General features: G+C 33.7%; 1 protein-coding gene across 1 annotated transcript in view; it reads left to right on the plus strand.

The window, feature by feature from the left end:
* AMPKalpha (AMP-activated protein kinase alpha subunit) overlaps positions 1-13,414 on the plus strand; it is a 265,316-nt gene that overhangs the window by 222,050 nt on the left and 29,852 nt on the right. Inside the window, exons 14-15 of the mRNA XM_090414193.1 lie at positions 3,983-4,048; positions 12,730-12,820. Coding sequence (XP_090270319.1) covers positions 3,983-4,048; positions 12,730-12,820 — 157 coding nt within the window. The remainder of the gene's footprint in view (positions 1-3,982; positions 4,049-12,729; positions 12,821-13,414) is intronic.

Below are 13,414 nucleotides of genomic sequence, written 5' to 3' on the forward strand. Positions count from 1 at the left end.
CCTTTTTCATTGTGTCAGTTGCTTTTTCTAAAACCTCAAAAAATTCCTCCACTTCTACCTTAGTAGAACCTTCTGTGGGACCATAGGCACAAATAAGTCTCATTGTCCAGTTCCCCATTCTCATATTTGCCCACATTACTCTACTTGAGACTGACTGCCATTCAAGAAGATTAGCCTCGTATTTTGTGTTGAATACTATGGCTACTCCTTCTTTTCCTTGATTGTTATTGCCTGAATATAACATTTTGTATTTATTGCTCAGAAAGATCTCACCAGTTTTGGTCTTTTTTGTTTCAGTCACCCGTATTATGTCGATCTGGTACTTATCTAATTCCTCAGCTAGCTCCATTTCTTTGCCATTCAGGCTTCTTACGTTGATAGTACCGATCTTTAACTCTGGTGATGTTGAGTTGGGGTTTGTTTTCAGATTTGTTCCAGTAGCTGACTTTTCGCTGTTCGCCCTGGTTCCCTGGCGAAAACAACGGGGGCCTTGTTTAACCGGGCGACGCCCCAGCCGGCATGAAATTTTGTCATGTTGTACCATCATTTTTTTTAATTTTGGTTTAACCAATAAGAATACAATTTGGTCGGCTAAATCCCAAATTGCCAGCCCATCCTCGTTCGTTCAGTATCAAAGTAGATACCCAACAGGGTGCACCACGAGAAGGTGAGGATTGGACATTAGGTCAGAAGCCCTGGTCGGTTCTCCGCAGTCCTTTAAAGGCTATGTGGAGGTCTCCTCTCAGTTATACAGCTTTGACCCTTAAGCACCCCTTTTTTTATCAGTTTTTATCTTTTTTTTATCAGTCTAATGTTATTTAAGATCATTATACGAATTTCTGAATTAATATCTTTAATTATGTTTTAAAAATGTTTATTCTTCTAATACTTGGCGATATGACATCACGCGGCTCGTTCTATGTATGAATGATCAATTGTTCGTATTCCACTTTTTTTTTTAAACTATTCCTATGTAGCTACTGAAAATGGTCTGTAATATTCAGACCAAAATATTTGGCAAATTAAACATTATTCTTGTGCTAATGTGTATATATTTCTGATATTAAGAGATAACACAGTACACAAGACTATTTGGAAGCAATTTAAATACATTTAGATAGAACAAGCGAGAAAGTCAAATGATTGAGTTATCACTATTCAAGGCAGTGTTCAAAACCATCTTTAATTTGTAGTTCAGAAAGTAATGTTAGTTGATCTGAATCAGAAGACTACTGATATGATAGTTCAGAGGAAATTATATAAATGGTTTTCAACAATGATAGAAACTAGTTATGAAATATTGTGTTAGGCCATTGTAATATCATGTACATTCTAAAGGCATGTACAAGATGATGATGATTTAATTTTATTAATGTCAGTAAAGCATCTGATAATTTATTAGGGGGGGGGGGTATTCTGAACACTAAATCTGTATGATGTAAATGGAATTTTATTCATCTTCCTCTTACTTGTTAGGATTGATGCCCATCATCGCTATCAAAAATTTTGCATCAAGAAAACCTAATTAATTCTCTGATATTGTGCAGGGTATTTAATCCTATCAGCATAGTATGCCATCTCTGATAATTGTGTGTATTCTTTTAGACAGTTTGCCTGTTTTGCAGAAGGAGAAACCCTGTCATCTCAATATGAGATTAGCTGACTCTCCTTCAGTTGAAAAATCATCCATATATAGTTTCTTTACATAGAATTTAAATGCAGGAATTTCTGACCAAGGGTATCATTGAGAGAACATTATACAGAATCGCATATATATATATATATCTTCTATTTAACTTGAAAATTAGCAGTTAGAATTGAAGTTGAACCCACATAAGGTAAGTTTATATGCAAGAATACAGAACAGTGTTTAAACCAATTTTAATTTATAGACCTGGGAAGTAGGTTTTATATATAACAGTTGATGTTGAACTAGAAACACAAATATGAGAGTTCTGTGGACAGTGATGTGAACAGATGGCATCTCTGGCAAACCATATTTAAGATGATATTAATATTCAAGAATGTGTAAGCATAGCTAATATAAGATGGAATGGCCACTTAAATAGAATGAAAGATTAACAAAATAGATATGTGAAATAAATGTGCGAGTTAAAAAAAGATCCAAGACTGGCATGATTGATTTTGATTTGCAGACCACTTTAGAAAACATTCATGTTTTCTAAAGTGGTCTGTGCTAGGGCAACTCGTAAATGCTGGCAGGCGTATTTCCGTAAGCTCTCTGGTCAACTTATTTTTATGAAACTTTCATAGTTTCTACATTCAGCTTTGAAATAATGCTGGATCTAATATCCACTTGATTTTTATAAATTTTGTTCACCGAACTGAAGCCTTTTGGCTCTTTATTTAGTAAATACTTTTACTCACTGACCAAGAGTTTGTTTACGAAAAATACACCTCCGATATTTCAAGTTCCTTAGTATTGAAAGAGAATTTTTGCTCTCTCAAGGTTTCTGCCTGGTCTCTGAGGAGAACCAAACCTGTTCGAAACAGCTGTCAGGCCAGTGAAACCTTAAAAAAAAAATGGACTAAATTAGAAAGAGAATATATGAACACCTGGGCAGCATGCATATTTTCTAAAGTGGTTTGCGCTAGAGCAACTCGTAAATGCCTGTGGGCGTATTCCCATAAGCTCTCTGGTCAACTTATGTTTACGAAACTTTCATAATTTCAACATTCGGCTTTGAAATAATACTGGATCTAATATCCACTTGATTTTTATAAAAAAAAACCTGTATGTATTTTATTTCATCATGAATTATAAAGATATGACTGATAATATGCTCATTAATCTATGCATTATATGTTAATTAACTAAGCAAGGTGTGTCGACTGAATTTTAGCATCAGCATTATTGAATATCAATCAAAATAAATAACTCTTCTCCTCCTCTACCCTGAAGAAAAATGTTAAATCATAATTTGAATGGATTAGGTGCCTTGTTGCGAAACCTTCCTTGTTTACAAGGCATAGATCTAGTATGGAACATTATTTTCTCTTTGAAATTATGTAAGTTCAAGGGACATAATTAAGATTTATATATTTCATTAATATGCCAACAAATATGATCTTGCATAAAACTTAAAACATATGCACTTATCTCTGTTATGGGTATGTGGGAAATGTCTTATCCTGCTTTCAACATTTCAACTCTTAGATATGCTGATTGTATATTTGTAGTGTTTAGAGTTTTATAATTTGTAACTGTGTTCTGTAAAGCAGGAGATCTTTAATGTTTCACTTAGTAATTGTGTCTTTCAGGAGCCTTCTATTGTTGCATCATAATGTGATATTACAGATCTAATAGTTTATATTTTTAGACTTCTGTTATAATTTTTCCTCCCAGAAACTCAGGGATTTTTTTTCTAGCAAAAAAGACAAACCAGCTGAAGAATGAAGAACATAGACACATTTAAGCCATAAAGCACTGGTCTCATAGCCTTAGTTGCTTCAGCTGTAATCCAATAACATAAAACAATTTAAGGAATTCTCTGTAACTTGTTAACTGTATCAAGAAATTATGCACCTAAATGGAATTTCTTATTTGGTAGTTTCTATTTCTACTGATATTTGAACGAAAAAATAAATTCTCTGCTGCTTGGTATTTTGAAACTTTTCTGTATGAAAACATATACCATATGCTTTCTGGGAAAGCATATGGTATATGCTTTCACTCAGATGCCATGTGAGTCAAGCAGCAGGTTACATGGTCATTCACATTACTTTACTGAATTCAAGAATGCATAGCATACCACAACTGAAAAGTGTAAGTGATGGTGCCATATTCATTTTTTATTAAAAATATATCTGTATTTGAATGCAATTCAGTTGTGTTTAGTTGATAAAACTAACTTTTTGATGATTTCTTATTTCCATAAATAAGATGTGATTTAATGATAAAAAAATTATAACAAATTTCTGATTGGGTGAGCAATAGTACTAATTCATTTTATATTTGCAGGAATGGAAAATAATTAATCCATTTCACATCAGAGTTCGTAGAAAACATCCAATAACTGGTAAACCAGTAAGTGGAAATTTCTCTCTTTCTTTCTTTTAACTATGCTTTGTGTGTGTGGGGGGGGGGGAGATCATATAAAGGTCAAAGCTGATTAACTTATAGGAAAAGACCTCCATATAGCCCTTTTAAGGAATATGGAGAACTGCTAGGGCATCTATCCTAATGCCCAGTTCTCATCTTATTGTGGTTTCATTTTCACTCTGTTAGTAGGTGTCTACCTGAATACATTGTATAAATGAGGATAGACTAGAAATTAGGATTTTGCTAATCAAATTTTATTCATTATCAGGTTAAACCAAAATAAATAAATTATTATTTACCTCCAAGACTCATCATGGGAGACTCAATCTATCATACCTCTCCTTGAACCCATTTACAGACAAAGCACTCACAACTGACTCTGACAACCCATTCCACTCATTCACTGCTCTCCAAGCAAAAAATCTAGCCCTCACACCTCATTAACCACACCTTTATTCTACTTCCAGAGATGATCCCTTGTTCTGGTCACTCTAGCCAAGCTGAAACATTTCCGCTGCATCTATCATTTCCCATCTTTTTCTCCTATCAACCAACTTCCTCAATCCACACACCTTCTGTCCTCACAGGGAACATTCCACAGGCCACTCACCATCTTAGTCACTCACCTCTGAATCCTCTCCACTGCTTCCTCATCCCCCAAGAAACCCAGGGTACCAGACTTGAACACAGTAATCCAGATGTCGGCGTATCATGGCCTTATAAAGAGGAATAACAACTTCCATATCTCTACTTGTTAATGTGTTCTTCAGTAGCCAAGTAATCTTATGGGCTATCTTAGCAATATGTCCTCTAAACTTTAACTCTCTGTCTGGCAACACCCCTAAATCTCTAGCTTCATCTATTTCCTAGAGTACAGTGCCACCAATGTGATATATGGCTTGTAATCTATTTATCCCAAAATATAACTTTATATTTCTCAACATTAAACTGATACCCATTAACTTTTGTCCATACCCAACCTTTACTTCCTGAATTGACTACCATATTCAATATTTTTGCTTGTGAAACTAGATTCCTCACTTGGTCATTCTCACACTCTAATTCGCTTCATGCATGTCTTCATACAAATTCACTTGCTTCCACCCTAATTGCTTAAGTTCCCCTGAATTTGCACTTTAGCATGCTTGGTGAACAAAACTTTCTCCAGACACCCAACACCAAAATCATTTAGATGCAGTCTATCAGAATTGTACAAATCCTCCTTTCTGTCAAACAGAGACCACAGATCCACAAATTCTACATCATTCCTTTTGCACAGTTTATGTATAGACTCATTAGCTATCAATGCCCTTCTCAGTTTGCTTCTATCGTAGTATGGAAGGACACTTACAATCTTCATCTTCTCGCTCTTCAGTTTTGCCTGTTCTAACAACTCTTTTACATCCTTCCTCATACAGTACTTCTCACCTCTCAAATCATTTTTACCAACCAAGACAATTTCCTCCAACTTACCTTTTTTGCATCCGGATGGCATGGCTAATATTGTGAATTTTTGCACCTGGGAAACACAATTTTGTCATACTTTTGTTAAGTACTCCCACTGATCATCAAGTCTCCATACATAATGTTCTCCTTAACTTATTTTTCTTGTTTATTTGGTTGGTCTTTGTTATTCTTTTGGATCACCTTCTTTATTTTATTTATTTATTTTTTTTTTTTCCAGCCGTGCTTAACTCTTTCCGCTTCTCCAATTTTGCAGTTTCGCACTTTGTCCTATGAAGGATGACATTTAAGCTCTTTGGTTCTTTATTAACATCCACTTCATTCTCCTCTATTTCCATGCTCAATGTTAATAACATCATTTTCCATCTTATCGTCAGTATTTCTTGCATTCTCGTCACCTAACAGACACTCACTTTTAAAACACTTGACACATACTCTCTCTCTTTCTCTTTCCAGTTTCAATTTTCTTCCACATATTCTTTAATTTTCTCGACGAATACATTTCATGTACACTACACTGAATAATATCCTACAAATGCAAATCTCTGAACAATGTCATCTTTGCTGCCATTATTTGTCATGTTGGTGACATGCCAACAAAATCACAATAAATATCGTAATAAAAATGTTATAAAGATACTAAATACTCTAAAAACGTTCTGTGCACTAGGCCGCCTAAAGATGGACTGAAGTTCAACTCGAGTTGCCAACTGGGGGGGGGGGGGGCTTATTCTAAGCATTTACTTTGACCAGTTATCGAGTTAGTCAATCTCTGGAATGGCAAGCAGGCTTTTTATCTAAGAAACTCCAAGCTTCAAGGTCTTTTGTAGCCAGTGCTTTTAAATATTGATCTGCTTATCATTTTCTTCAGTGCGGGTGAGGATAATCTCATGAACTTCATCTTCCAAAACACAATCCATCTTATTTTTACAAGAAATATCTCACTCTACCTGTCTCTCTACTTTTGTTAATACTCAGATCTCCAAAGATTAAATTCCTTTTCTTCAGCTGACTTATCACTAGCTTTATATGGTACAGACACATCACTTTCATAGCTGTCTGAAGTCTCATAAAAACTTGATGTCCTTTACCACTCAAGATGCTAATTCTCATCTGTACAAACACTAGTTCTGCTCAACCTTAAAAAAGGTTTCGTACATTTGTGGTAGTGAATAAAAAAAAAAACCCTTCTTAAAATGTTTGATTCTATCAGGAGAGAACAGTCTGGTTAATTGTTGACCCATCTTTCTCTCTCTCTCTTGAAATAAATAAATCCTCTTTCTCATGGATGTTTATTTATTTCACTCTTATGATTTTTCTGTTTTTATATTTTAATTAGTACTGTTTTGCTGAACTAGCTTTCATCATTTTTCCACTTTGAAAACCGCTGCTGATCATCCACTCACAGCCCAGTTTCAAACCTAAAGAACTAACTTCTTTTTATTGAATGTTATTCATCTCTTTTTCACTGTATTATAACACCAAAAACAATAAATCTTACAAAGATATTTATTTATTGACTTAATGTATTCAAAGAACTTCCTCACTCTGATTTCTACAAGAAATGTAAACATCACCTGTTCAAGAAAAGTATCATTATCCCCTCTTTCTTAACCAATTCTCCATGGGCACTGATGTACTAGAGGTTTTGCAGTCCCTACCACTTGTAACTTATTTTTTAAATATGCCTACATTCATGAATTTTTTTTTATAAATGGGAAACTTGGAAAATAACAAATAATAATAAATAACATATCTGTTTTTTCACCAGAGAATAGTATAAGTGTTATGGTGTGCTGTTATGGCATACACAATTCATATTTTTACTTATCTTGTCAAAGTAGTATTGGAACATAGAAAATTTACAGATGGCTGTAACAGGCAACTCAATATCTTTGCCATTCATGCTGATAAAATTATATTAGAGCTTACTAAAGTTTTATCAGTAATAGCAGTAATTATTGGAAAATTGCTAGCACCTAAATTCCAGTAAGATAGTTAAAGCATTTAAAATTAATAAAATTTGTTGCAAAATTTCATTGTGCTTTGAACTGTTGTGTCAGAAAATGAGCTGACTCACTATTCGTAAGCCATCTTGTTTCCAACCCAGCACACAGTGACGATCAGACCTAAGGATAAGGACATGCTTATGCCTCCAGAGACAAGGCAAAGAGAGTGTTGTATATATGTTCACTCAAAAGTATATCAAACTGACTGAGATTGTTAATATTAAATAAACTTAGGAAATCTGTATTTAGAATTGATAATGTGTAAAATAAGCAAAGGGAAATTGTGTCTCAGGACCGAAATTGTTACTATTAAATGTGCATAAGAGATCTATGTATTAGAACCATGTCAAAACAGTTCGGAGTTGTGGTGACCAATCGGCCTTGGCTAAGAATATGACATAGTCACCGAGAGAGGGTGCTCGCATTGGTAATATAAGGCGTGGCGCAAGACTCAAACCCTCTCTCGTTTTCTGTTCCTGTGTTCCCATCCAATCCTGGATAGCTATGGAAGCTTGTCGCCGGCGCCCAGCAACAATCTCCCGGTTGCTGTTGTACTGAGTCGAGTAAAGCCACCAAAGGAATGAGGTCAGAATTCCAGTAAAGAGCCATTGGTAAGTTATGCCAACGTGAAGTCAACGAAGGGCAACCTTCGAAGACAGTGGAAATAAGTCGCTGATGCCACAGAAACACATGGTGAGAAAATACGGAAGTCTTGCATATCAGAAGTGAAAGCATGGAGGGAAGTCACGGAAACCCCATGAAAAGAACAAGATGGTAATGTACAATTTTTCATACTCATTATAGAATTGTAATCGTAAAAGGAATAGGAGCCAAGGATTTAAGGAGCTCCACACATTAACTTACCCATAGTGCCAAAAGGACTGCTTGGACTGATCTGTCTGTGTCAAATAAGCTGGTGCCACTCTAAGCTTGTGCTGAGAAAGGAACCTAACCACTGAACTGTTTATCAGGAAGAAGCTATATGATATAATGTTAGATATTAGCCTGAATTTTAATTAAGTTGTGAGGGGATAGAGCTTGAGCACGAATTAGAATAATTTTCCATGTTAAAATACAAGACGGAATGCGTCTGACATACTTTGTATAAAGATTCTATATAATTGTGCTTAGAAATGAGCACTGAGTAACCCTGTATGGAATAATCGAGTCTGAACATAATAATATAACAGAGATATAGGATTGTTTCATTTAAACATAAGAATTGAAATTTTGGATATCTTAACCTAAAGAGGGGGGGGGTTCACACTCTCTAGCATTGAAATTATTACTTAAAGTGTATCTATGCAAGTGTTTATAATAAATGTATTTCTTTATGTCAAAGTTCATGAGTCTGTTGTCTCTGAGATTGAATTACCACTTATAAAACTTTCGGACCTGTATGAGTGAAGGGGGAAGCAATTTACGTAAGAAAGAAAAGGGGGGAAGCCACGACTGCACATCACGTGATCCCTTTGTTGTTTAGCGTTATTTATTTGAGTATCAAAACTTAGTTGCCGGCTGGCACAGTCGTTCTAAACAAAATATAAATTTGTCGGCGATGAAATAACTGATATGCATGAGAGATAAATAATACATATAGAATAAAATAATAACATAAGAATAAAAGTAAAAAGACACGAGGCGCAGACGTAACAGAACTTAGCGTTATACAAAACCATTATGTCATTAAATAACAGATTGTCTTCTTCTTGAGTATTCTGCAATTGAGCAGAATACTCAAGTACACAATGGAGACAGGTTGTGTACCTGTCTCCGTTGAGCATGTTATCTAGCATTGTTTTCCTTACTCTTCTTCTGGGTAATTTGTTTTTTCCTTCCGTTGAAGGAAAAAACAAATTACCTTTGTTTTTTTCCTTCAACGGCATCTCTGATGATTCCATTCCCTCTCAGAATATGTCCAATCCAGTTTCCCTTGCTTCTTTTTATCCTCCTTAACAGACTTCTTTCTTCTTCTACTCTTTTTAAGACCTCTTCATTAGTTATTTTATCTGTCCATTTGATTTTTTCCATCCTTCTCCAAATCCACATCTCAAAGCTTTCCAAAATCTTAATTTCTTCTTTCTTCAATGTCCAAGTTTCAGCTGCATAGAAGGCAACACTCCACACATAACATTTTATTAGTCTTTTCTTTAGGTTTCTATCCATTTTACTTGTGAATAAATTCCATTTTCTGTTAAAGGCATCTCTTCCCATCGCTATTCTTGCTTTTATGTCACTTTTACATTTTCCATCACTGCTTCTAATAATTTGTAGATGTTTAAATGTCTTTACTTGATTCAGTTTTTCCCCATTTATTCTGATATCTGTATTGGCCTCTTTCCTTGCTATTTTCATTACCTTTGTTTTTCTGATGTTAATTTTCATTCCATAATTGATACAGGATTCCAGTAATCAACATCTGTTCAACAGATGTTGTAGTCCTGTTTCAGTATTTGATAGTAATGCCTTGTCATCTGCGTATCTTATTGCAGATATCTGTCTCCCTCCAATCTTTATTCCTTCTTCCGAATTCTCCAGTGCTTCTTTTCATATTGTTTCGGAATACATGTTAACCACCTTACCGGCCATTATGGATCAAATACGCATCCTCATATTCTTCGTATCCATCATATGTTTGAATGTGATATCAATGGTATTACAATTTTAATATGCACTTCGCATCCATGATAACTTTGACATCTGTAGACGTCTTGTCTGGTAGCATGGTTAAACAAAATTGGTGACAGAGAACAGCCTTATCTTACTCCTCGTCCAATAATACCTGGTTCTGTTGTACTATATATATGTCTCTCACCATGGCAATTTGTCCCATATATAGTGAAATAATTAGCCTTCTGTTTTTCCAATCTATACCAATCTTTTCCATTATTTCCACCATCTTATCCTATTTTACAAAGTCAAAAGCTTTTTCAAAATCTATATAACAGATATTAACTTCTTTATTCACTTCCAGACTTCTTTCACTTACTAACTTTCACTTTCACTTTCTTAACAGTCCAATCGCATCTCTTATTCCCCTACCCTTCCTGAAACCAAACTGATCTTCTCCAAGAAATTTTCCACCTTAGATGCATCTTCGTGTTAAGATTCTCATAAGTATTTTTGATGTATGGGAAATGAGGCTTATTGTTCTAAAATCCTTGCAGTTCACTGCATTACTTTTCTTTGGTATAGGTATAAATATTAAGGTCATAAAATCTTTTGGTAATTCTCCTTTGTTATAAATTAAATTTATTATTTTGGTTATTTCTTCTGAAGCTGTTTCAGGAATTCTGCAGGTATTTCATCTATTCCTTCTGCTTTTCCACATTTTAGTTCTTTAATGGCCATTTCTACTTCTTTTTTAAAATCTCTGGGGCCTAGATCATCTTCGTTTACTTTCATTATATCTTCTAATGGCAACTTATTTAGTCTATTTTCCTTGTCATATAGATCTTCAATGTATTCCTTCCATCTCATTAGAATTTTATCTTCTTCAGTTATGATTTCTCCCTTCTTATTTTCTATGCCTCTAGCTCGAATTCCATTTCTCTTGTGATTCATGCTTCTTGCTTTTTCATGTAAAAGATCATACCTTCCCACTCTCATAATTTTCCATTTCTTCAGGTTGTTTTTTAAGCCAATCTTCTCAATTTGTCATTTAGGGTTTTGTATTGTATTTTCCCTTCTAGGGTGTCTTTATTTTTCCATTTTCTTCTTTCTTCCATTAGAGAAATCATCTCATTAGTTATCCAAGATTTTTTTATTCTTTTAGCTCTTACATATCCAATTTCTTCTTCTGCAATCTTCTTTATTTTCACTTTAACTTGTTCCCATTTCTTTTCTGGATCTTCAGTTTTGACAAAACTTGTTTCCTCTAATACTTTCTCAAATCTATTTCCAAATTCCTTGGTATTTTTTAATTTGTCTAAGTTCCATTTTTTCCTTTTCATAGCTTCTTTTATTTTCTTTAGTTTCATATTTATTTCTATGAATAGTAGGTTGTGGTCCAAGTAAATATCAGCTCCAGGATTCTTGTATCTTTGCTTTACTATAATGTAATCAATTTGATACCTTTCCATATCTCCTGGTTTTTTCCATGTGTATAGTCTTCTCTTAGATTTTTTAAACCAAGTATTCATAATTACTAGCTTATTTTCTTTACAGAATTCCACTAACCTTTCCCCTCTCTCATTTCTATTACCTAATCTGTAATCTGTATCTTCGTACTACACTCCCATCCTCTTCTTCTCCTACAACTCCATTCCAATTTCCCATTATAATCGCATAGGCTTTTCTTTTTTTCTTCCTTAATTAGTTCTTGAAATTGTAATGGTTTATAACATATATGCTCCCCAAGTTGAGCTGAAAGAACAGACTTAGCCCATAGCTGACTGCTAAATGGTCTGAAATAATTTCTCATCGAATAAGACATTCCATTACATAGCCACTTTCCATAGTAGATATTAAGACAATGCTTAATTTCAAAATTAATACTTTAATTTTGCTTTGATAAAAAATGACTTTTTTTTTAATTTGCTAAATGAAATAGTACTCATTTCTTTGAAGATGATATATGTCTGTCATCCTTCTAATAATTTTCTTCTAAGAGAATCCCATCATTGAGTATAATTTTTAACACCAAAAATAATAAATCATACAAAGATGTTTATTTACTGGCTGATGTATTCAAAGAACTTCCTCACTCTGATGTACTAGAGTTTTGCAATCTTTACCCCTTGTAACGTATCTTTTAAATAAGAATTTTAAGCGATTGTTTTTTTCATTATCTTTGCATTATATTCATTTATGAATAGATCATAGAAAGAGGCCTGAATAAAATTCGTTTGCATCTGAAATTTGCTTTTCTTTTTGTTTTCTGCATAGTGTGTGATGTGTGGCTATCATTTTGTTGTTGTTATTTTTCTTTTGTTTGTCTTATATTATCCTGCATTTATAGCATTTCCTTTCTTTAAAGTTTTCGAAACAGCAATGTCTTTTTTCTTTATGAAGTAAAAGAATTGCTTCAGTTCATTTTTATTGTTCAGACAGATACTTCATAAGCTACATGATTCTTACCGTACATGAAATTTATTAAATGTGTAACAAAAATAATTAAATATAAAAAATATATTACTTACTAAAACATTGATTATTCTGTTTATATAATAGATCTTTTTTGTTTCTTCTTAGATAAGAATGAGTCTACAGCTTTATCAGGTAGATTATAAGAGCTATTTACTTGACTTCAAATCTCTGGCTAGTGAAGATAGAGATGAACAAAGTAAGAAGAATATTTATATGTATTCTCTCCTTTCTTTCATTAATAGTCTATCAACAGATTTTTATGTTATTTATTAGGTCTCTAATTTAAGCTGCTATTCCTTTTCTATCTTCTAAGACATTCTGACTGCATTTACATCTTAATCTCCCCCCTGGGTTCCTTCCCTGACATTTTTTTTAGTTACCTGTGTTGCTAATCTTTTATCTTCCCTTCTAATTAAAAGATTCTAAGATTTCTGGAATTTCTAGAACTTCTGCTTACATATATTTAAATATTCTCATCAAATAACTTTCTAGTAGTTTCAATTTTGTTATGGTTCTACCACTGACACACTGTTTACTTCCCCAATTTTTAAGTGTGGTTTTCTTAAAAATTGGAGAAGTAAACAATTATCTGTTTACTTCCCCAAAATAAACAAAAATCTGTCAGTGGTTTGCACACTACTTTCCACATTTAATTTTCCATCTTCACTTAATAATAATGATGACTATAGCTAAAATGTTTTTCTCGTTCTGTAATGTTCAGTGTTAAGAATGTAGTTGAAGTTTTCCATTTCCCTGATTATTCCACAGTTATTTTTTTATTTTAGTTTTT

The sequence above is a fragment of the Typopeltis vanoorti genome, chromosome 24 (genome assembly GCF_054136105.1).
Source record: "Typopeltis vanoorti isolate ZY-2024b chromosome 24, IOZ_Tvanoo_1.0, whole genome shotgun sequence".
In the NCBI taxonomy this organism is placed as follows: domain Eukaryota; kingdom Metazoa; phylum Arthropoda; class Arachnida; order Uropygi; family Thelyphonidae; genus Typopeltis; species Typopeltis vanoorti.